Source organism: Sinocyclocheilus rhinocerous, unplaced genomic scaffold (genome assembly GCF_001515625.1).
Source record: "Sinocyclocheilus rhinocerous isolate Xijiao unplaced genomic scaffold, SAMN03320098_v1.1 scaffold1636, whole genome shotgun sequence".
In the NCBI taxonomy this organism is placed as follows: domain Eukaryota; kingdom Metazoa; phylum Chordata; class Actinopteri; order Cypriniformes; family Cyprinidae; genus Sinocyclocheilus; species Sinocyclocheilus rhinocerous.
This window is the reverse complement of record NW_015628289.1, coordinates 790,552-811,164: the sequence shown is the minus strand read 5'-3', so window position 1 is coordinate 811,164 and position 20,613 is coordinate 790,552. Positions and strand designations below refer to the sequence as shown.

Here is a 20,613-nt window from a genome sequence, read left to right as displayed (position 1 = left end):
CGCGTACAGTTCGTTCAAAAGTCAAATACATAATAAATGCATTTGATTGGTAAACCAAATTCAAACGTGACGTTTCAATATCTAATGATAATACATGGAATTTACGGCAAAGCTCCACTAAATAATAGCGCTAATAAGTGGGGGCGTGGTGGGGCTTTGGCGATTGGCGCTTCAGTCAATCTACTCCACAGCCAATCACGGGCTCCCTCGTTGCTCGGGCCCTGAGGCTTCAGCCCCACCTAGCCCTATTGTTAATCCGGCCCTGCCGAGAGCAAGCCATGACACTGCCAGGAACAGAGGATCCATTCTTCTGCTCTGTCTGTGTGCTGTGTTTTCAAAGCAAGACAATACAAGAGCTGCTTCTACAACAGTGTTTCTCACTGAGTGCTCAGGAGGAGGCTGGCACCACTGTGACCACAAATCACTGTCTAAAAAAGACCCGTTTCCTTTAAATGCCATATCCCTCTAAGAACTTTGCAGAAATGAAACATTCACACTTAAAATACATTTGATATGTTAAAAATTAGTAATTACAAATAAATATTAACAGGTTCCTGATTAAATATAATAGATCTGCTGGATTATTATTCCTTAAACTGATAAATGATGAAAGAAGAGAGTAAGAGATGAAGCAAGAGCTTTCCATGTTGTGGTGCACTGTAAATCACTTCATGAAATATGATAACTTGGTATATGCTTGTTATACAACCACTAAACAGCATCTAGAAACTAAAGTATTTTTGACATGATCTTCATCTTCTATAAAAACTAAACTAAATGGATTGGAGAAGAGCAATAAAGTAATAAAGACTGCTGTACAATATGAATTGTACACGGTAAAAAATATGTTTTTTTAAAGTTAGTTTTAAAGTTAGAGATTAGTGTAAATATTAGATATGTTTTACAAGAAAATACTAAAGTTTTTTGAGCAATAGTTTTCTATTTCTGAGCAATAGTATATATAGACGTAACTAGACTAGAACTAGGAACAAGACAACACTCTGAAATGGCTCTGTAACGTAGCTATCACATGATGAGCGATAAGCGCTAAACAATACTCAGCCGCTTGACGGGGATCAGAGTGAGTGTATAAATAGGGAAGGTGTGACGTCTAAGCTGTTCGCCAATCACAATGCACTGGGACAGCTAACCAATCACAACACATTTCGTTTTTTTCGAAAGGCGGGCCTTCATTAAAACCCAGAACTAATCGAGCCGTTTGTGCCAGGCTGGGGAGAAAGGTATTTTAATAATGTAAATTATCTGAAAATAATGCGTTTTTCGAACCACCAAGCATGAGAGCATGTTCTAGTACACCCCCAAAACAAAATCAAGACTTTGTAAAAGAGCATAATAGGACCCCTTTAAGTGAGTTTGGACATGTTTTATATACAACCAGAATACAGATATTTTTGATACTGTAGTGTTCTATCATTGGATGAAGTCAAAATAATTCACTTCAAGAGTTGCAACTCACTGTCTGCAAACTAATAATAATAAAAAAGAAAAAGAAAAAAAGAATAGAAGTGGTTCTTACTGCTTGAGAGAATGACCAGGACCGCATGGCACTATTGCTGTACCTGCTGAGGAGAAGACAACAGATTTAATGTAGGAACAAGCATGGCACAATAAACTATGTCTGAAGCTAAAGCAATAATACTAATAATACTACTGAAACAGGATGTTACCTCAAGTGAAAAAATCACGTGGTGTTTGAAATTCACTTGCACAGATGAACTCCAAGAGCAGTTCTGAGCACATACTCATTATAAACGTAAAATACATAACATTTCAGTCTTATTGTTGTAGATATTTGATGGTCTCTTCTCTGTTTTCTGTTCATTTATTTAGAGATTTATTTTGTAAGCCTTGTCAAAAAGTTTACAGCTTTTACTTAAATATAATGCAACCCAATGAAAAAGCCAACAATACTGAATGGGTGCATTATTAGTAAGACTGTCAAATGATTAAAGATGTTAATCAAATTAAATGCGAAGTGGGTCATTTCTGTAGCTTTAGTGGCACCAAATAAGTTTCCAACACTGACAATGGACAGACAGACACATAGCCCCTGACCAATATTGCCACATTGAGTTATTTTACAGTCAAGGTAATCTTTGTGAGGCAGACTTGGGGGCCGGTAATTTAGGTGATGCTTCAAATTTGAATTGCTTCAATGATCTTGAAATTTATATTTATTTTTTACTTAACAATATTTATATTTATATAGTTTGTGTTGTACACAAAGGGAAAACAATTCTAAGAGAAATGGCTATGAAAACAATGAAAGGATTAGTCAGCTCTGTTTAAAGGAATCACACCACTTCATTCCTTACGACAAGAAACCAACAGTGTTTATATCAGTCCTGTTTTTATTTCCATATGGAACTATCCCAAGATGTCTCTAACAATTAAACATCGGTAACACTTTATAATAATGTCCCATTCATTGCCATTAATTAATGCATTAGCTATCATGAACTATGAGCAATTTGCTTTTTTAATTATTTTAAACTTTATTTTTAAATTTTCTGTTGTTTATCTTTGTTAATGTTTATCAAAATACAATTGTTCATTGTTTTCTCATGCTAGTTCATAGTGCATCAATTAATGCTAACAGATGTTTTATTTTAAAAATGTAATTAAATTAGTAAACATTAAAATGACTAGTGACTAAGATTAATAAATGCTGTAGAAGTACTGTTCATGTTAACTAACATCTTAACAAGCCTCATTGTCAAGTATTATCAAAATACCTGCTTTGGTTTTAAACTGCAATTACAAACTAAATAAAATTATGAAAAATAATGATATACTACCTAATGGTAACCGTTCCAGATCATGGGGTTGTCTCTGTTTTTGGTGCTTGGGGAATTTAAACCATGATGTCACTCACTATTGCTTGCTACAAATATACACAAAGGAGCAGCGAGTCCACAGAGCATCATGCATCCTGGCAGGAAAAATACATTTCTGATAACTTAGCAAAAACTATCTGGTAGAGATTCTTCCTGCGCTTTTGTTTTAGCTCACAGTGAATGTGCACTGCTCTAAAGAGGCCGGGATGGACGTGTCACTTAGTTCTGCACCCACCTGTTGATGAATGCGTTGTTGGAGGTCCAGTCGGGATCCTGTGGCAGGACATAAAGAACAGTTAATATATGCGTAAACATGGGCAAGACCACTGTGCTCTGTGCTCTGTTCTCTGCTTCAACATTTCATCTTTCATTCCCTTTCTTCTGAACAATGAGTTCATGTAGAAGTGGATGGGCACTCTATACTGGTGGTGTTTGTGTGCCAAAAGCTACAGTTTTTTTACAGACTAATTATTGTATATATCAGATAAAAAAAATATTTAAGACAACAGATACAGTGTCTAAGCAAAAAGAGTAAAATTACATTCCATGCAAAGCCAGAGCACATTACTTGTTCAGCAAAGATCAATGCATTTCTTCAATATATATACATTTCAGTGAGCGTTTTTCCAACAAGCAGATTTCAGATTTTAAGGGCAAAGCAGAAAATATGGGAAAACTGAAGAGGCCAGTATGTAATGTACAGTATGTGGAAAATAATGTGTTTTTTTAACTTTAAACCGCATAAACACATTTCATTACACCAAATACACAAAATAATGTTCTTTTTAGCAACATCATATGACCCCTTTAAGCAAAATGATTAGGGTAAGTTGGACTAATAGACATAGGCAAAACACAGAAACAGTTAGAAAGATTAATGTAAAAGGAAAGGAACAGAGAATAAGAGAAAACTACTCCCTAGTTTTGAGAAGCCATTCACTGTTTGGATCTCACAAAGACAAATGGATTTAAAAAACACAAAGCCATGAAGCTGCCTTTACAAGGAACAATCACTGGTAATTGTTCATTACTTTCTGAAGTTGTTTTACTTTTTAAATTATTGTAAAAATGCCACACAATTCGCACTGTATGTTTAAGACGAGTACCTCTTGGACAAATGTCACCAAAAAGCTGTGTTATGTCAAACATCATTTCTTGTGAGTTCATAAACATTTATGATACTATTTGACCTCAAGTGTCACTGCATGCAAATCAAAAACTTTCTCTTGGTCCTCTTTTCTCTAGAGTTTTTAAATCTGCAGTCAATGCTAAAATATTACCTGCTACATAGATTTATTTTTTTTTTTAAATGAAGATAATTATATAATTCAGTGAAGACAATACAAAATACAAAAACATCTGGAAGAGCAGCTTTAATGGACAGAAGCAACTAATATGGTACAAAATGTAAGTGTGGTACAAAAGAAAAATAGCTTAAACCAATAGTTAATACGGCATAATCCTTTCTGCACAATCCAGATATGGCAAAATGCTGATATAAAGCACAGCTTTCAATGAAAACAAAATGACAACTAATGTTGCAATTTAACTGTGAAAAATTGTGATTTATACAGTGTTTAATCTTAGTTGTTTCCATTTATTTGGTTCATTCTCTAATCCCAATTTAATGAGGAGGCAGTGTCTCCACTGGTCCAGAACAACGCTGTGATCACACTACTGTATGAACCTGTGTTACCATATTTCCTTAGCAAAAAATGGTTTGACATCAGAAATGGCTAAAAAGCATAGATTTTACAGTGACAAGCAAAGAAAGCTGCCATAATTTATTCACCCTTAATTCAAAACCCTTATCTTCTTTCTTCTGTGGAACACAAAAGGAGATTTTTAGAACAATGTCTGAGCTGTTCTTTTTAATACCCTAAAAAAAATAAAAAAAGTAGTCCATATCACCTCTGCACTATATTCCAAACATCTACCTTTGAGGTACAGAAAAAAAAAAAGTTTGGACAACCTGCAAAGCATTTCCTTTGTATACCACGCAAGCAAGAAAATACCACAAGATTTAGACAGGGCGAGTAAATGCTGTCAGAATGACTTTCTGAGGAAACTATTCCTTTGATGAAAAATAAAGAAAAGAAAAGAAAAAAAGGGAACGAAAACCGTACACAAACCAAAATTTTCAAAATGCAATAAGCATTTGGAAAAATATACCCATCTAATGTACCACAAAAGCAAAGCACAATACCACAAATGTAAAAGATCAAAAACTGATTTTTCTTTTGGTGCAATATAGTGAAAAAGAAAAAAATAACTTACTCAAAACACATACTCTTAACACGTAAAGAAAACAATACAATTAACCATGATGAAACTCATAGAAACTTTGGAAAAAAGTTATTACATCTACTGAAGGTTTGACATCCAAAGCAAAAAGACAAGAGAAACAGCAGGATGTATTTGTTTCTCTAATTAGAAATTAGTTGACTTAACTGTTTGGAAAGGCATGGGGTTCAGCAGGAATGGGAAAAATTTGTAGTTACCATATAGTTTATGTTTGTTTTCCAACCATAAACTATGTACTACTGTTACATGAACGCTTATTTTCACTGTGGAAATAGCTGAGGTAGATATACATTTTCAAGTGGCTTAATATGCAAATTAATACTGTGGTGTACAAGTCATTTTTTTCTGAAAAGACTACAGAGTTAAGCAGAGATAATATATCTCATTTTTCCCCACATGTGTTTCCAAACATACATTTCTGAGGTTAAATTCTAGTCATTTTAGACACATTCTAGGCAATGTAGACAAATTAAAGGCACAAAGAAATATCCCGAAAGGAGAGTGAAAGCATGAAAAAGTACACGAGAAAGGAGTCACTGCACACAGCTGGACAAAGGGTTTAGGCAAGCTGACATTAGTGAGTCAATAGCTTAAGCCGTGTGATCCAACTGACCAGTAGCGAGGGCTCCGCGGGGGGCCGTTTCGGGGTGGATGTCATGGGGGTCTTTTTGACTAAGTCCTCTTGATATGGTATGGTGGCGCTGTTGTGTAGATCCGCACTGACAAGGAATCGGCTGTTCCTCGAGTAGTCGATCACATAAGCGGGTCTTTCGACTGTGAACTTGTAAGATGAGCCTGGGTCCGGGGCCTCCTCAGAGATAGTTGGTATGCGTTCGTTGCTTAGGTATCTGTACAGAAGATCTTCACCTAGACCAGAAGATTAAAAGATGCATGTAATTACAGATGTTTTCAAAGCCCTAAAACAAATTCATGTTGAATATATTTTCAAATGTAATATATATTGATGCACAGCTGTATAGGCCTTTTTTTTTTTACAGTCCGCGTGTCGTCACATTCGGCTTCGATTAGTTTCGCGTAAAAGAATTTCCGCCTGCATTATGTCAATGGGCTGCAGCAAATTTTGACAAGAGAATTAAACTAACTTTGTTGAGCTTGACAATAAACCTCAGTATTTCAAACGGTCTTACTATTTAGTCTTGGACGATACCCTACCATATGTGTAATCTTCCATTTGAACGTGAAACATTATTTACTAAGATTGTCAGCGTTTCCGGTGTCGCTACAGTCATCATGAGAATCTGGCCGCAGCTGCTCACGTTACTGCTGGAGGAATACTCGGAATATATACACCATTTATATTCTATTTTATTTTTATTGTTTTTATTATTGCACCATGTTTGTTATGATTAATCTCCAATCTTATTGACAATATAATGCTATCCAGTCACTGCGCTCAAACCTGGAGGACATGACACGTTATTTTTGAATAATCGACTGGGCTGAAAAATATACGTTTATTTGAACAATCTCAATTTGATATAATATGTAATGATTGTATCGGGAAGTAAAGTAAGTGTATGAAAGCAATGCTAACATTATTATTGTTTAATTTGTACAGTCTTTACTTGTGGTTAATGTTTTATGAGGTGTATAACCTTGTCCAATTTTATTGCTCTTTAATGTGATATGTTGTTTGCATGCTATTCTTACATTTCTTTAATAAAAATCTGGTCTGACTATGAAGTATTGTGCATACATAAACAGCATGGCTTGTGTGCTCCTGTTTAAATAATGAAATATATAAAGATATAAAAGTCTTTACTGTCACAGCTTACAGGGCTTTTAAGGTACACATTTTTAATAGTTAGTTTGTTTCCAGGGAATCAAATCTATGACCTCGATGCTGCTAATGGCATGTGCTACCAGCTGAGCAAAATAAACATCATGCTACATTACTTCACATGTCCTTTTTGGCATCCTTGCATATGTCATGTGAAAGTTACCAACTTTACAAGCTAAATAGACTGGATTATAACTTTGGATTTTGCTTATACATTGGATTGTAAGAGCGTTACCGTGCACCTTATTCCTTGGATTTTACAAACTGAAGTCTATGTTAGTTTTTGGAGGATATTGTGTTCTGTCATGTTCTGAATTCAATCCTGGGTGCTACAAAACAACAACAACAAAAAAACACAAATTCTCTGGCCTCTGAAGTGGTTAAACTGGATTGGTGTGAATGTGTTATGTACCTTTCCGCCCCTGTGTCCAGGGCTCTGCATACAGGTCTGCCATGCTCAAACATGTATCCGAAGGCATTGACAGAGGTCGTGGTTTACCTGTGCAAACCACACATACATACATACACCATACATGTAAACATACAAGAGGAAATCAAAAATGGGTTCAATTTAAAGGGGTCATATGACGTTGCTAAAAAAGAACATTATTTTGTGTATTTGGTGTAATGAAATGTGTTTATGCGGTTTAAGGTTAAAAAAACACATTATTTTCCACATACTGTACATTATTGTTTCTCCTCTATGCCCCGCCTTTCTGAAACGCGTCGATTTTTACAAAGCGCATCGTTCTGAAAAGCGTTCTGATTGGCCTAATACCTCAAGTGTGTGACAGAAATGTTACGCCCCTTAACATATTGTGATGCCGTGTCCCGGCCGGAGCGATGAGACAAAAACATTAAAACCCATTACAAACGAGGCATTTGTTGCATATCGTGCCGCGTAAACATAAAACCATGTCTGCATTTGTGATCGGAGAAATGACAAACAACAAGCGCTGCTCTACACTGCTCAAAACTCGCGTTTGAATCGTCAGCGGCAAATCCTTTAAATATAAAAGCATACTTACAGGCTGTGAGTCAGCATTATTTGTCAGAACACCGGCATTGTAGGCTACTCTCCCAGGAAACAGTCCTCATCCTCCCTAAAATGCGTTGCACACATCTGAATATTTGGGTTGAAGTGTTCTGGAACAGTGTTGTAAATACAACTTAACCACTGATTTCTAGTTGTGTCCTCTTTTGGAAGGCTAAACAAAGTAGTTTTGCTTTCACAACGAAACACACAGCGTCTCCACGACATGGCGGCGGGGCAACAATACTACAGCCAGAATCAAAGTTACGCTTTCTTTCTTTGCGTGAACATTTGGGCGGCGTTATGCAAATCTTCCCACACAGTGATGTAGACATGTGGGGGGCGTGTTAGAACGAGGCGTTTTAGGAGGGCATGGATGAGTCTTAACTTTTATAAAGAATATCTCTTTGGGTTTGTGACTTTAGTCTTTGCAACTTTAGGGATCTTTCATATTCACGAACAGCTTGTAACACTTCAAAGAGAAAGGAAAACTTGAAATCGCATCATATGACCCCTTTAAGCTACACTGCAATGATGAAAAAAAAATAGATGAATGTGAATCTGAAACTTTTAAATCAGAATTTTTTTCTGAAATAATGACCTTGTGATGAGGATCTTCCTCTTGGACGCATCTGTATGCTGACCTCAACTGGCTGAACGGACAGTTTGTCATAGTCCGCAATGGTGAAGCGCCGGTGGCTCTCCAGGTCCAGGAAGGAGTTTGGGGACTCCGAGCCTTTAGGTCTGGCATTAAGGCTGGTGTATGAGCTGTTCCGTCCTTCCCTGTAACAGAGGACAAAAGCTTATTTAATCAGCAGGAATAATTAAAAAAAAATACAGAATCATGTTTAAAGGAATAGTTCACCCAAAGATGAAAATCTTGTGAAACGAAAAGCTGTGTTTGTAAGAAACAAACCAACCATCAAGGCGTTTTATCTCGAAACCGTTGCTCCTGGCAAAAACACGAGTCCATAATCCATAATAAGGCTTCCTCCAGTAAACAAATCCATCCCCTGTTGTCCTCTTACATCAAAATCCACTTACATATTTGTGTAGAACTGTTTTGGTGCTTGATCTGTTCATATTTCACTCCTGATTCAGAAGAGATAACACTGGACAAAAAGCAATATTATGGATAGAGGACTCATCTGAACTTAAAAACATCTTAATGGTGGATTTGCTTCTTAAAAACACGTGGCTTTTCGCTTCACAAAATGTTAATGGTTGGACTGGAGTGGTGTGGATTAATTGTGGATTATTGTGACATTTTTATCAGCTGTTTGGACTCTCATTCTGACGGCACCCATTCACTGCAGAGGATCCATTGGTGAGCAAGTGATGTAATGCTACATTTCTCCAAATATGTTCTGATCAAGAAACAAACTCATTTAAATCTTGAATGGCCCGAGGGTGAGTACATTTTCAACAAATTTTCATTTTGTAGGTAAACTATTCTTTTAACTTCTTTGGAGTTAAGTTCAGAAATGCAATGGAAAAGTACTATGTTGGCACCGTGGAAAAGTGATGGAGTCTAATAGTAACACCACTGTACTTTGATACATCCCATGAACAGAATATTTATCAGAATCAAAATACCATGATATTTTTAGAGGTATTACACTGCTACATGTTACAACAGAACATTCACAAAGGTTTTCTTGGTGACAACAGCATCCAGTCTCACCGTGGTGCGTAAGGCACTGATGGAGGTGGAGGGATGTACAGGTCCAGTATGGCTGGCTTGTCCTTCCTACTGCAGAGTTTGGCAGAATTGTCTGACTGACTCTTACTAGGAGATGTGGAGCTCTGTAGAACATAAGAAAAACCTTCTGTACTTCTTCTTTCTTTTTATTGCATCTCTCCACAAATAAAAAGGCAAATATCACTAAATAGAGTGACAAAATTAAATTAATAATGCAACTGTACTTTCATAACACAAAATGATAAAACAAACAATAGATCTATTGTTGAATCAATTTTAGACATTTGTGTGACTCCAAAATGTCAAAATACTTTTTGTATATATTTATGTATGTATATTTTTAAATATACCTGAACATGACATACACACCTCATTTTTAAGCATTCACAGCATCATTTAATTTAAGTGTAAGATTTATAAACTGATACCAATGCACTTTGTTCAAACAATATTGTAATGTTGTGTGATTTTGTCCCACTGGGTGTGTGAGCACCTGCGGAGACAAGCTCCATTACAGAAGCTCTTTGTTCGTGTAAAAGCAGTAAAGTTTGTATTAAAAACTTTAGCAAAATAAAAAAATAAAAATACTAAAATTTTCAAAATGCATACATTCAGTTTGCTTGGAATCAGCATAAACGTTTATTGTTAAGTAATTTAAATGTATTGAGTATAAAAGTATGAACATGGTTAAAATATGGCTAGCTGTGAAACAAGCAAGATTCAGTTAGCTAAAATGTATGAGATTGAAACAAATTTGTATGTATTGATGATAAACCAGGTTGTTGATAAACACATTTGGTTTATTAGTACTATTCCGGAAATCTTAGTGAATATTTGATATGAAGCCCTTGAAATTTAAGACCTTGTACAATGGCATAAATTGGTAGACTATCTCACTAAAGTGGGGATGGGGTCAGTACCATTTAATAGTCATGAATGGAATTACGCAAGTGTTTCCAAAAATATTTTGAAAAGCATTAGTGTCGAAACAACATTGAACTCCATTGAACTTTCAAAAACATGGAGACATTTTTCAAAATCTCTTCCTGCAAGTTACACACAAGAAACAAATGAATACAGGTTTGGAATGACATGAGGGTGATGACAGAATGAAGACAGCATTTTCATTTTGACTTTCCTACTGTAATCTACTTTCATTATATGAACAATTTTAGTACTGTCAACCGATTAAAATAAATTATCTAATTAATCACACACTTTTTCTGAAATTAATCACAATTAATTGTGATTAATCCCACCTAACATTAAAGTTTTTAAATATACTTTTATATTGCTATAATTTCACATTCAATCTGTTATTTTAATGTTTCGTTTTTTTTTACCTAAAACAGAGACACTGATGTTGATGTGTCTGCATTCAAGCATTTCAGTGGGCTTGAATAGATCACCCTTTACAGCAGATTTAGTTCACAAACAACTGACAGTTTTGACCTAAATATGATTTTCAGTTACAATAATTAATCCTAAAATTCAACATCAGTAACTTACTTTTAGCAGCATCAGTCGCACGCGCGGTTCTTACTTGTGAATTCAGTTCACTGGAGATTCGCACTAAACGGTTCATTTGAATCAGTGAGTTGTCGACTCGAGAACAGCTTGCAATCGGTTAATTCTAATCGTGAATTAATCGTTTGGTGCGATTTGCGAACCGATTTAAAAGGTTCATTGAAAAGAATCAGTTCGTTCTTGAATCAGACACCGCTTCTGCGTGTCAGAGCACGTGATATATTATAAGGAGTAACGATATGTTTTATGAAATGTAGTGAATTAAAAAGTACGATTTTATGCTTTGGAATGTAGTGAAGTAAAAGTTACTCAAAATAAAACTACTCCAGTAAAGTACAGATACTTGAAAAATGTACTTAAGTACAGTAACGAATTAAAACTACTCCGTTACTGTCCACCACTGATAGCCATTCAACATTACAGTATAATTGAGAGCTATCAATTATAACATTTATTAGACTTCTAATTTAAGTGAACTTAAAACAATATTCACATAAACCCATTACAATAAATATCATATTTAGCTACCTGTGCCCTTTGGCAAGTATAATGAGCTGACAAGTTGAATGGTGTGTTAGATCAGCAGGACAGTGCTGGGCTGCTCCAGGACAGTTTTGAAAACCACTGCATTTCAGAGTGGTTGTTAATTGTGACTCGTATATAACCAGAGGCGGACAAAGTACTCAACTTCATTACTTGAGTGAAAGTACAGATACTGATTTTTACTTAAGTAAAAGTACAGAAGTACTTGCTTTTAAAAGTACTTAAGTACCAAAAGTAAATTTCCTTTTTTATGTCAATGCACATATTTTTTATTGTTGTACGTAATACTTGCAATACTTCTGAAGCAACTTAGAATACATTACACCTACTGAATACTAGGGCTGGGCGATATAGCTAAAAAATATATCAACGATATATGTTTCATATCGTTCTGTATCGATAATTATTGACATTTTTTATTACCCTTTTTAAAACAGAGCAATAGAAAAAAAATGTTTAAATTTAATCACTGTATTTTTAATTTGCCAAATTTATTAAGACAAACAACAAATAGGGGGCTTTGTAGAAAACGAAGCGTTTGAGAGAGGCGGGGCATAGAAGACCTACAATAATGTACAGTATTTGAAAAATAATGTGTTTTTTGAACATTAAAGCATGTCAACATATTCTGTTACACCAAATACACAAAATAATGATCTTTAAAAAAGCATCATATGACCCCTTTAATAATTTTACAATCTGAACAGACAATTCAGTTAACTTCTATGATAATCTGAGAGTTGATGACTGTTAAACCTTTATGATTGACACACCTGAGGCACGGGCGGTCTCCAGCGCATGTTTTTGAGAGGTGCTGGGGTAAATCCTGAGGTTCCTGTGGGCCTTTTCTTTAAAATAAGCACCACGCTTTTAGGGTCCTCTCTCAGCTTGGCCACCAGGTTCTTCAGCTGCCAACCCACCTGGAACAAACAAGCACAAACCCATAAGTACTACCAAAAAGAATTCTGTTTATACAGACACAGGCTCTTCAGATTATGCAGTGAACATGGTTCCAAACAGCATTGCACGAATCCTTTTCAAATATGCCAAATCCAGACTGCACTGTGGAGAAATTCATCCAAAATAACAGTTGGAGTGAGGAGCAATTGCAAAACACATATTTCATTCAATACCAAAACGTATAGATGAAAAAAGGGTTTCGTTTAAAGTGTACAACTAATGTACCACTATACAATACAAAGACCTTGTGTGCAGAAATACTCACCACTGTCTGCTGGTTGACCTGGATGACTTCATCTCCAGCATGGATCTTGCGTGTCATATCAGCTGGGGACTAGAGGGGAAATTCTTTGAGTATTTGTTTTCTCGAAATATTGATGTTCCTGTCAAAACCATTTAAACATTTTGTGAACAAGACAAAATCCCAGCACCCCCCCTCACTAAATATATAAATAATTAAATAAAAAAGAATGCTTAAAAAAATGTGGTAAAATTGACTATTACTAATCAAATATCCTTTTCTAATGCCAGAAAGATTTGTTAAGTACATGCTGTGGATTCATAAATAGGCATCATCACAAACGGAACTATACAAAGCAACAACATAACTACATGTGTAAAATGCAAATAAACCAAAACATGAAATTAAAAGTAAAACAGCATGTCTTCTAAAAACATTATACATACACATGCTATACAGATTTCATTTTTTTATTTATTTAATTTTCCTGTTCTTCATTGCTCCAAAGTCATCTACAGTATAATATTAGGGCTGCACGATAAATCGCATCTTTTGCCATTTCCAGCAGGGCTGCACACACAAACAAATGTACAGTGCAACCTGTATAGACCAATTGACAAACAAATGACTAATTTGAGCATTTTCTTTTAACCCTCTGGTGTTGTTCGTCATTTTAGACCAAAAAAAAAAGTTTTGAATTTCTAAAAATCAGAACTTCATTGGAACGTTATGAAACTTGGTGATTTTTGCTTGGTGACACTTGCTATGAGACAAAAACAAAACAAAAACAGTCACACTTTTGTTGTTCGCGTTCAAAAACGACCACAATAGGAAGTCAATGGGATATAGGCAAAAATATGAAAATACAGGGAATTTTTTGTGTATACATCTAAAAATCAGCCATGCAGAAAAAGCACATAGCAGTCAAGGTTTGAAACTCTAAAACATCAAGAGTGTCGACACACATACACACACACACACAAAAACTGGTGTGACTGTAACAGAGCAAAGTTATTCGAATTTATTAAATTAATGTGTCTGAAAAATTGTTGTTAGTAACAAGGGGATACACAGCCTTGTATACAGTATATTTATATATAGGACTATACAGGCATCCAGTGGTTATATCATGGTATTACAGATTATATTTCTTTCTTTCTTTTCCCACCAGGTGACACTAATCTGCCTCAACTCATTGGACTTTAAGTACTTTTGCTAAATTTTTCATTTAAATACTGAATTAACTTAAAAATAGTATGAAATGTATTTTTTATACATTTCATACAGAAATAAATGGTCCATAATTTAGATGTGATTATTGTTTATTAACATGAAATCCCTTCAAAATACCAAATATATAATAGAAAAAAAAACATTATTCAAATGAAATACAGTACATTCATTTCATTAAAATAAAATTATTATACAATTATGGTCTCCAGTCAGCTTTGACCGCAAACAACACGAGTGTGACTACCAAATAATGAATACCAGAGAGTTGTTGAATTGTTCAAAAAGTCTCATGAACTGAGGAGTTACCCGTGTGAATCAGCCTGACACATCTTTCTGATGAATCTTTTACTAAATGAACTGACAGAGTCTGTCAGAACGGCTACTGAATCAACAGAACTCAATTAACTGCAAGTTTCAAGTCCATGCATCATTATGTCAATATAGCCATGACACTTCTCCCTGCCATCAAAATAGCACAAATAAATCTCTTTATCCATATACCTCATAATCATACATTTGGTGTATTTTGAGATTCTTTTGGAAGCATCATTTGGATTTTATTGGTGGAAAAATACATACTGGAAAAAGTTGGTCTAAAGCAAAAGTTACTTGCTATTAAATTTTTATTCAATGAACTGCTGATGGCTGAAACACATCCTAAAATTCAGTACAACAGCAGTGATATTGCTTAAATACAAGCTTTTGTTGTTTTATAATGAAAAATAAACAATAAAATCACAAGCAAGCCTGATTAACTAACTGTAATTAACGATCAGCTGACCTGGGGTGGATGAATCATCACTTGACTCGTGGGAATTTAGTTTCAGAGAAGTTTTGTGTGATCTTGAAATCACTGTCTAGAATATCTATCATTAAATACGGACTAAAGACAAATTAATTAACTTGTTCAAAACTCCTGGGAACACAAATCCTTCCGCTCCTCTTGACAGAGTTCCCTTAATGTTCACATAACCAAGAAAACTTTTTTGAAACATTTAGAAAACTGGATGTTTTCAATGTTCAACTTAACGAGAATGTTAGTAAAACATTCCTACAACCCTCTACATTGCCTAGCCAATGGCGATTCAATTGCCAAGGTGTTCGTAGAGGGCTGTCCTAGAACATATTTTTGTTAGTTGGGGGATATAAATGTAAGGAAACAAAATGAAGACTTTAATTTAATTTAAAATAATTTAAGACTAAATTAACATCTTTATGATAAAGATCTACGACTTATGGTCTTCAATGATAGCTAGCATGTAAATCAGTATGTGGTCTACAACCATCTATACACTGGAAAGAATCTGAATCGCTGAAAATACCAGGAACTGGTGCATTCACCTTTTATTGCAGCACAATGTGTTGTGTGATTGATTACGGATTCTCATGCACAGCTTAACAAGATGTGACAAGCACCAAATCTGACGATATCGCACAAGCAAGAGTGCTGTTGTTCAAAATAACAGAAGCATAATTTTTGCATGCCATTTAATTTTGACAGCTTTACATTTTGTAAAGCTCCATGCATTACTTGGGAACCCAATCTAAATACAAAGAACGAGCAAACCTGACATCTGTAGCCCTTACAAACATTGTTCAGTCTATAAACTAAGAGAAGCCCCCTCTACTTTCCATTATTTTGCTCATGTAGACTGAACATGGCATGCACATAAAAGCTAAATGTATCTCAGCCACTGGCATCAAAAAGCGAAATGTGATGAATCAAAGGCTTTCGTCATTGCAGCCCTTACTCACATGTTCAGTGGTGCCAGTGATGACATGAAGCCCATCGTAGGTGGATTTTATGTACATGCCCTGAGTAACAGGAAGGCAGAGAGAAAAATCATGAAAACAACAGAAAAGGAGAGACAATAAACTCTATACAGTTGGCAGTGAAAAGAGAGAATGATTTCCTATATAAAACAGAAAAAAACACATAGACTTTTTTCATGGTACTTTGATGGTGCTTTTGCATCCCTTTTAAGCTTGAAATCTCCAGTCCACATTATTAGGAAAAGATTGAAAAAATAAAATAAAAAATGTTGCAGCACATTTTAGGCATGAGAATGTATACTTGAGTACTCAGAAGTGACAACAATGATCATGTGACTTAATTTTATTTAATTCTAAAACTAAATGTTTTTTCCTGATTGGTTATGGCAGCTTTTCACTAGTGCTTTCACAAGTTCACTAGTGCATTCACGTCATTTTGTGTAGTTAGATACAAGTTGTAATCTTAATATATATATATATATATATATATATATAATCCTTTTGTGTTCCATTGAAGAAAATGGGGTTTGAATGGCACCAGTGTGATTAAATGTTGAGAGAATTTTCATATTTTGGAATTATCTGTTTTATTTTTTTCTCTCGAATGGAGATAACTATTATGAAGGTAGATAATAATTATAAAAAATTATTCTCACCAATCCCTCTCCTGGTTTGATGTCGGTCAGCTGAACTTCCTCCAGACATGCTGACTGGCTCATGAAATGTTGCAGCACATTTTAGGCATGAGAATGTATACTTGAGTACTCAGAAGTGACAACAATGATCATGTGACTTAATTTTATTTAATTCTAAAACTAAATGTTTTTTCCTGATTGGTTATGGCAGCTTTTCACTAGTGCTTTCACAAGTTCACTAGTGCATTCACGTCATTTTGTGTAGTTAGATACAAGTTGTAATATTATGTTGTGTATATTTCAAATTATAGGATTTGTTTGTTTGTGTCAATTAACCTGCTACCAAAGTGCTTCAGTTTACCTGTGTTCATTCACTCTTCAGCTTTAGCTAATGGAACTCAAACAGCAATGGCCAACATTATTGACTTATCTGAAGCAATCATATTCCTTTTAGATGTTTTTTTTTTTTGACACTTAGGCGAGTTGCCAGATTGAGGACACACAACAGGAACGACCGCATTTGACAATATGAGGCAACAAGCCTTACACTATAAATTGAGTAGATTCATCACCTTTTTAATACACTTCTGGTCATAGAGCTTTTTAGATGGATGTCAAGGCTTTTTAGGTCGGGTAGAATCTGTGATCTCTGACCAAGTTCATTTGCTGGCTTCCAGGACTGCAATAGTTTGATGTCGGTCAGCTGAACTTCCTCCAGACATGCTGACTGGCTCATGAGAGGATCAGAGGTGGTTCTCACAGTCTGGTCACAAATAATGTTCAACACCTTTGACTGCAATTTAGGAAAACAGAGAGTTTAGAAAAATAGTGCTGGATGATTGAGCAGCATCTTCAAATTCGGTCACTCAAGATGTGCAATTCAAAATGGCTATGATTTACACGTTATTTGGATAGTCCACTTTAGACATGTAAACTAGCAGTCATATTAGTATTAGTGTATTACTAGTATTAGTAGACTGTCTGCTTAATATCTGCTAACCCTTTATTTTGATGGTTACCCAACAGACATTCTACTGACTATTGCAAGTACATATCAACTTTGCATGTACATATCAACTTATTATACTAAACCTAACCCTTACCCTAACAGTCTGCTTATAATTAGTAGACAGATGAACTATCCAAATAAAGTGTCACCTGGCTATGCATCACAAATACATACTTATCTAGTGTATACATCTGAGGGTTGATCTCCATATTTGCCCCATGGCATAGTATCGGGAGAAGGGAGAAGATTACAGCAGCTAAGTCCCAAGGGAAAGGAGTTGGAATAATAGCTACAATATTATCTGATTTTTCAGTTATGAACAATTTTTTTAAATTATGGGAACTCCCTTCCTTCTCCAAAACTGTCCCTTCTCCACTTTATGCTCCCAAACCACCCAATTACAGCTCATCATTATTAACAGCGGTAGACTGGTGGAGTATATTTCTGCTCATGCAAGGTTGTTCCAAGCATCCCACCAATACAGAAGCAATACTGTGGATAAATCTAAATAAAAACACATGATCAAAGGCGGTTTTCCAGAGTCTAGTGGACTACCATGTTGATTGTACCAATAATGTAAGCACTTATTTTAATCTAATCTAATGCAATCTTTAATTTGGGTCTGGAAAAACAGATCCATTAGAACTACTACTTAAAAATCTCACAATAATTCACAGAAGCCAAGCACATAAATGAAGTCCAACAAACCATGTGGCTTGAATAAACAAACCGAACACTATTTGAGCTTTGATTGAATTTTCCACTCAGTGCACAAGAACAGGAGTGTAAACAAAATGAACGGTAACATTCTCGATGAAACACTGGAGAGAACAGCAAGCCCCCCATGGTTTACTTTGCATTTATGAAGGCGTCACTACTAGAATTGTTTCAACATTAAACCTAGGTTGTAATCTGAAATGAAATTCAGCCAGGTGGTCCTGATGAGAAGGACTTTTTCCTTTCTATATAAACAGTTAGTGTGCAACATAACCTAAGATAAACCAAATCATCTACATTTGTCTTGTATTGCAGACAGACCATTTACACTATAAACTTCTTGCTTGACAGTGAAGGAATAAATAATAGGACCCAAACCATTCAGGCTTTGTGTTTGTGATTTTGTCAACCCATTATATGTACACTTGCATGTAAATTCCAAACGTCCTTCACCCTGCCCAATGCCCAATACTACGCATATATGACTGCATATGCTCACATGTCACTGCACGTACGAGTTTTTATTTCCAGTGATAGGCAGATTTATAATTTTCTGTCACTGATTTCAAATTACAGTACATGATGAAAATTATAGTCAGTAATGTAATCTATTGATTACACATTTTAAGTAATGTATTCTGACTTAATATATTAAAGAAATACTATTTTGTATTTTGTAATAATATAACAATGCCAGTGTAAATATATGTTTATTGGGGGGTCAGGTCATAATTTTTGTTAACATGAAATGATGCATGGTAAAAGGCATTGCTGCCTGAGAAACTCAGAAACATAAAACTAACTAAAACTAGTCCCATTATCCTCATTTACACAATTATGTGAAAGAAATAAAACAAATAGCTTTATGAGTATAAAAAAAGTAATACTGGAAATGCAAAATACTTACAACATCCAAAATCTTCTCTTCCATGTTGTAGACAGTGCAGTCCTGTGCATGAAAGAAATAAAAATTGCAATAATAAAAATAAAAAGTTCAGATTTAGAAATGTTGTATAATTGCAGAGCTTGACACAACAATAGTGAATGACCTCCAGCCTAAAATAAACAGCCTTGAATTACATCTCCATGTCCACTCCAAGACAAGATAATTACACAAGACATTGTGGGAGTACACCAAAGTGAGGAAACCCAGCATCTGGTGCATTAAGGCTAGAAGAAAAAAAAAATGTTTGTAAATGTTTGAAGGTTGCTGGACAGTTGCTATGCCAGCTTTGAAGGAATAGTTCACCCAATGATAATCAACACTTGTGCTCATTGCCGTAGCCAGCTATAAGGTCACAGAGGTCCATACCTCTGTCAATTTTTCATATAAATTTTTTTTTTGAACTTCTCTGAATAACTAGCCATTTAAAACTCCTCCTACGAGTATCTACATGTATAATTCAATTTAAATGGTTTGCCTAGATTGTTTAGTGTCCGTGATGTGAAAATGATGGAAAGCGATTCATGTGAACGTGGCTTGAGAGAAAGTTGTGAGTGAGGGCGCGGGCGCAGTCTCAGTCGTGTTGCCAGATACAATTATTACACTCATCGTTGGACTTGTTTTTTCCACTTAAAGGTGGGTATGTATTTTTTCAAAAACGCTTTAGAAAACTGAGTCGAGCAGAGTACCAAAACAAACTTGTAGCCAATCAGCAGTAAGGGGCGTGTCTACTCATGATGTGGAGGAGAGAGCGTTCAGTGCACAGGACGGACATTAGCCGAGCCGAGTGTGTCACTACGAGACGTGGACTCAGTTTGCAGGTGCCAAAAGTCAATTTATTGAACAGTCTTGAAGTTCAAAAAAGAGAAAAAATAGACAAAAAACAATCCAGGCACAGGGCAGCCAGGAACAGGTCCAATAGTGCCTCCTGGACGACGAACTCCAATGGGAAAATCCACCCAAGCAAGACCGATACAAACTGACAGGGAGGCGGGGGCGCTGTTGAGGCAGGGAGCTGGGGGCGCACTGGCGGAGTGGCGAGGAAGAGCTGAGACAGCGGGAGCAGCGATCGGAGATCGCGAGCGTGGGTTGCTGGAGGAGGTTAACTGTTTCTTCTCGATAGGTGAGTAACACCGTGTCTACACTGGACGCAACAGTTGTCACGCTGCGCCACAACAGCTAAAGTCTGTCTACACTGGACGCGATAAAGCGACCGTTGAAAATCATTTGAAATTTGTGTCAATACGTCATAAATAGAACACAGCAGCAGTTTTCTGACGGGGATTTGTCGCGTCGTGCCGCTCGCGTCCGGTGTAGACACGGTGTAACATTGG

General features: G+C 35.8%; 2 protein-coding genes across 4 annotated transcripts in view; both read right to left on the bottom strand.

Moving 5' to 3' along the window:
• The window catches only part of LOC107737272 (connector enhancer of kinase suppressor of ras 2-like), a 39,738-nt gene extending 23,048 nt beyond the window's left edge, over window positions 1-16,690 (bottom strand). For 2 of the 3 annotated variants that reach the window (XM_016548737.1, XM_016548739.1), the window contains exons 1-10: window positions 16,632-16,690; window positions 15,958-16,017; window positions 12,994-13,062; window positions 12,542-12,688; window positions 9,681-9,802; window positions 8,598-8,779; window positions 7,376-7,462; window positions 5,776-6,029; window positions 3,094-3,131; window positions 1,538-1,583 (exon numbers count right to left, since the gene is read on the bottom strand). In XM_016548737.1, coding sequence (XP_016404223.1) covers window positions 1,538-1,583; window positions 3,094-3,131; window positions 5,776-6,029; window positions 7,376-7,462; window positions 8,598-8,779; window positions 9,681-9,802; window positions 12,542-12,688; window positions 12,994-13,062; window positions 15,958-16,014 — 1,002 coding nt within the window. In that variant the 5' untranslated portion in view covers window positions 16,015-16,017; window positions 16,632-16,690. The remainder of the gene's footprint in view (window positions 1-1,537; window positions 1,584-3,093; window positions 3,132-5,775; window positions 6,030-7,375; window positions 7,463-8,597; window positions 8,780-9,680; window positions 9,803-12,541; window positions 12,689-12,993; window positions 13,063-15,957; window positions 16,018-16,631) is intronic. The other variant, XM_016548738.1, reaches the window with a different exon arrangement.
• Window positions 16,691-17,153: 463 nt separating this feature from the next.
• LOC107737278 (connector enhancer of kinase suppressor of ras 3-like) overlaps window positions 17,154-20,613 on the bottom strand; it is a 9,461-nt gene continuing 6,001 nt past the window's right edge. The window contains exons 4-6 of the mRNA XM_016548743.1: window positions 19,244-19,287; window positions 17,265-17,403; window positions 17,154-17,158 (exon numbers count right to left, since the gene is read on the bottom strand). Of these exons, the coding sequence (XP_016404229.1) occupies window positions 17,154-17,158; window positions 17,265-17,403; window positions 19,244-19,287 (188 nt within the window). The remainder of the gene's footprint in view (window positions 17,159-17,264; window positions 17,404-19,243; window positions 19,288-20,613) is intronic.